The following is a 4,336-nucleotide window of genomic DNA, read 5'->3' as shown; positions in this document are numbered from 1 at the left end:
GGAAGAGGGGGGTAAGGTCCCTTCCAACCCAAACCATTCTTAGGTTCTGTGATCGTGTGAAGGCAAACCCCCAGCTCAGAGGGCTCCCTGCCACAGGCTCACACTCATGGGGAAGGAGGGATCTGCACTGAAGTGGGACCAAGGGAAGGTCAGGGCAGCAACTCACCTGTCTCATTGACTAGGGATGCTTTCCAAATGACAGAACTACACAGAATCAGTGGTATCACCCACACAGGGTATCGATGGGTTATTTTGGGACAGTGACATCAGAGTAACCATGCCAACTTGCAGCTGCCTGAAACCCCCCTTAAAACTACCCAGTATTTGTCAGGAATGTACTAAGAAACTCTGAGACTTGCACTTCTAAGATTCTTTAAATTCATTTTTCACCACCTTCTCGTTCAACAAACCTTAAAGAACTCATGAAAGTGATACACTACTCTGACGTAAAGATCCTCGCCACCCCACAATACACACTGTGATAAGGCTGGTCAGGAAATCAGCAAGTATTAACACTCAGGCACTACAAAGCTGTGTGAAAATGTGGCTAAATAAATTACACGGAGCAGATGCTACAGGCATGCATGCTGCCCAGGTACATACGGTCTCATTCTTTGTGATTCTGCTACAACTACTATTTTTAGATGCAAGCTAGGACTTATACCTGCTAGGATTTAGTGTCCCACTACAGTTCTGTCTCCAGAGCAGCCACGGCCAAGTACAAGACAAACAGGAACAAGAAGTTTCCCTCTACTAGGCAGGCAAGGAAATACTTCTCATGTTCTACACAAAGCTTGTGTGCACAGTTTGAGGTTGTAAACATTTATTATTTAGCCCTGCAAACCATTCAGATTCCATGATGGGAGGCACAGACAGGTTGCAGTAAAGGCTGCCAGTTATTTGTCTCTAAATGCAGTCTGCTCTGCAAAAGCCTTGCCAAGCACAGGCTGAATCTCCATTTCACCATCTAGCTGAGCCACTACTCCATCCCTGTGCTGTGAACTCTGATAAGCTACTGAAAAAGAACAAAGTCCCTCAAACTAGGTGGAGGGGATAAAAACAGAAACATATAAAAATTAAACAGATTCTCCATTTTATTTCCAATAAAAATTTAGATCCTAGATGGATACAGCATCTGTAAAAAGACAAGAACAGAGAGAATCATGTTAGAAATCCTATTAGAATTAATTTTAAACACAAGCTTTGCAGTTACAATCTAGATCAGTCTCTTCAGCTACTACAAAAGCGACCTCCCCATTTACCCAGAAGAGGTGCAAGAATGGGAAAGCATAACAACTAGTTCAGTGACTTGAAGTAGCACTTTGCCGGTGTACAGGCTCCCCCAGCAGTTAGCCCTCCTGCTCACTGAGAGTCCTCACAGACCTCTTGTTTCAGGATTTAACTGTGCCGCTCATACTATGCTTTTTCTAAGGTGCAGGAGAAAGACAGAAAGGAAGAACTGCACCCCTCGGATACTCCTTTTGACAACAGCACTAGAAAGATCCTCTTTAGCACAAGAAGCCAGCTATAAACCTCTTCTAGCTCCAGAAGGAGCACTTATCAGAGAGCCATGTTGAATACGCAACAGCAACAGAACAAAACCATACTTCAAGTTTTCCCCTATTACTACACAGGATTGAAAGGCACCCCAAAAACTGCCAATAAATATCTTGTTGCTAAAATAAATCCACTTACCACCCGGATTCTGTGTCCAATGGCCTTGGCAGGAAGGTTGGAGCGGAACTTGGCACGAACCATGCCACTGTTCCCATGGGCGCGGGTTACCTTCCCCCAGATCACTCGTGTCCTGTTGGGCTTGCCACCGGGGGTTACAGTGTTGCTGAGGAAAAAGAGAGGAAAAGAACTGCTGAGCACACCAGTCACAGCTCCGTACAGGACTGATTAGGGACGGGGCACACAATGCAGCCTCTTTGAGGTACTTTGACAACTTTATTCCACAGCCATCTTTAACGGACCACCTTCCACTTTTATTTATGTGTGAAATTTGCTACGTCTGGGATTTTCACTATACCTTCCAAATGGGTAAGTATTGCAACTTGTAATTTACCAAAAGCTCTGCTGAGGATCTACTAACAAGTAGATCACAAAGCTTAAAAATTTGGAAAATAGTGATGCTAAGATGATTAAACTGAAAACTCAACAATTTCAACTCCCAAGAAAATGCAACATCTTATTCATAAGATTTCTCCAGACACACCAAAGGCAGGAAAGGCCTAAGCCATTGGGATAGGCTCCAAAAAAGTGCTTTAGAAGAAAAGCCACACGTCATCTTGGAAACAACGGTACTCAAGTTAACAGCCTGATCAATTTTATTCAACACAATTCTGAGCTCCTATATCTGAACTCTGACAACTACGCTCAAAGAAAAATTAAGTGGAAGGTAGTAAGTAACTGGTCTTAAGGCCTCCACCAATGCCAGCACAGCAGAAGTGCCAATGCTCTGACATGGGCATGCAAAAGCCAGGATATAAATTCCTCCAGGTTTCACAAAATAATTCTGCCGTTTAAGTAAGTGAATAGCTCATAACACTCAACACAAACTCACCTCACTTCAATTCACTCTATCAACTCGCCTTCAGTTTTTGCCAATCTCAGGCAAAATTTGTTTCTCATCACATCTGCTCTCTAATGTATCATTTATAACAGCGAATGATTAGTTCACATAATTTCATGATCTAAATTAAGAACACATAGTTCAATTAAAGCAAAAATAACCGAGGACTTTAAAAATTAAACCAATCCAGGAAACTGGTCTACACAGTACTCCACGGACAGTCTATTGATAAACTGAACCCAATTTATTTTTGTTCTAGCAAAAGCTCTATAAACAGACTGCTCACATTCTGGTATCTGCACAAGCTGATATAGGAGTTGGCTACTTTAGCATAATAATAAAAAGTGACTTACTTTTTAGCTTTGTATACATAGGCACACCTCTTGCCTAAGTAGAAGTCTGTCTCCTGACGGGCATAGACACCTTCAATTTTCAGAAGGGCAGTGTGCTCCCGCTGGTTTCGGAGGCCACGTTTGTAGCCAGCAAAAATGGCCTTGCACCACAGCCTAAAGGCATTGAAAAGATTTACAAATTATAATTCGCTCCAAAGTATCAAATGTAAAAACAAATCATGTACTGCTTCAGAAGAAGCTATTTCCACACCAGTAGAAATTTAGCTGAAGAAAAACCCCGCTGCTTCTGCTTTTACAAATTACTGCAAACTCTTTCATATCCTCAACAGAGGAAAGCTAAGTAACTGGGAGACGACATGTTTATGAGAACTTTGTATCCTTCTGCTTGTTACAAATTTCTGGCACTAGAGGCTTCATACTAAAACCAAAGTACTTCAACATTAGTAGGTGCTATGTTTTCAAATGTCTACAAACACTCTGTGATGAGTAAACATTACTTTTTTTTCCTATATGCCACAAACTGAGTCTCCTGTGCTGCCATAACTGCTATAGGAAAAGATATTAACTGCTACTAATTTGTAGCCTCAAAGGAATTAACTGCAAGCTATGTGGACAGGCCCCCACACACTGGACAAGTGACATTACAAACTCCTCAACAATTCTTCACTACAAAGATCTGTCTGTACTATGCAGGTAAAGCAATTACAAGACTCATTTCACACATCATGTACACATCGTGACTGTCTCGACTGCATCCAGCAACTGTCCCACAACACAGCAGTATTAAATGGAGCTATCCAGTTCTGCCTTCCATACACACATAACAGAAGATAAACTCCACATATTAGTATTAAGACAAAAAGCTGTGATTCAGACTCAATCCTTCCGGTATTTACAAAGAAAAGTCCATGGCATAGTACCTTCCTTACTCAAAGAAACAATATGTGAAAGGCTCTACTGTACACTGAAGATTCACAAACACTGTGCTAACAAAAACATCATTCATATCCCACATCTATTGACAGGCAGGCCGGGAAAAGCATGGCACACCACAGGAACAGCTACAACCAGCTTAAGGCAGAAACTTCAGAACAGGGAGACACAACCGTGTGCATTTAATAGTGGGCCCAGCAGGATACTGGGGAGAGGAGATGTCCCGGAAAATAACAGCAGCCACAGGAAAACGGATCATTGTCCGCAGCTTTAACAAAACACTCTCAGAAGTGCTCAGTTGCAAAAAGACTTGTCAAAAGTACACTGTAAAGCGAGCTGAAAGTCATCTCGGGGCAAGTCACTCACCTCCCGGTCATGGTGTCCTCCTGAAGCCCTGGTCCCAGCAGGCCTAGAAACGACACACAAACCATGAGCCTCCCAGGCCGGCAGCTCTGTCCCGCCGAGCCAGCGGGAG

The 4,336-nt window shown here is 42.8% G+C and overlaps 1 protein-coding gene across 1 annotated transcript; it reads right to left on the bottom strand.

Annotated features, from left to right (window-relative positions):
* Positions 1–1,079: 1,079 nt before the first annotated feature.
* RPL35A (ribosomal protein L35a) lies at positions 1,080–4,267 on the bottom strand. Its single transcript, XM_009695698.1, has 4 exons — positions 4,228–4,267; positions 2,929–3,081; positions 1,696–1,840; positions 1,080–1,135 (listed from the first exon to the last, which is right to left on the bottom strand). The coding sequence occupies exons 1-4, from the start codon at positions 4,236–4,238 to the stop codon at positions 1,112–1,114; spliced, it is 333 nt and encodes a 110-aa protein (XP_009694000.1). The 5' UTR covers positions 4,239–4,267; the 3' UTR covers positions 1,080–1,111.
* Between the last annotated feature and the right edge of the window lie 69 nt (positions 4,268–4,336).

This window comes from Cariama cristata, unplaced genomic scaffold (genome assembly GCF_000690535.1).
Source record: "Cariama cristata isolate BGI_N322 unplaced genomic scaffold, ASM69053v1 scaffold20332, whole genome shotgun sequence".
Lineage (NCBI taxonomy): Eukaryota > Metazoa > Chordata > Aves > Cariamiformes > Cariamidae > Cariama > Cariama cristata.
The sequence above is the reverse complement of the archived record's forward strand: the minus strand, read 5'-3'. Positions and strand labels throughout refer to the sequence as shown.

Excerpts from the sequence above, each read along its gene's own strand:
- RPL35A (XM_009695698.1), bottom strand. Across the intron at positions 1,841-2,928 it reads TATGTATACAAAGCTAAAAA|CAACACTGTAACCCCCGGTG; the intron begins GTAAGTCACTTT and ends CTTTTTCCTCAG. Across the intron at positions 1,136-1,695 it reads TTGGACACAGAATCCGGGTG|ATGCTGTATCCATCTAGGAT; the intron begins GTAAGTGGATTT and ends GTCTTTTTACAG.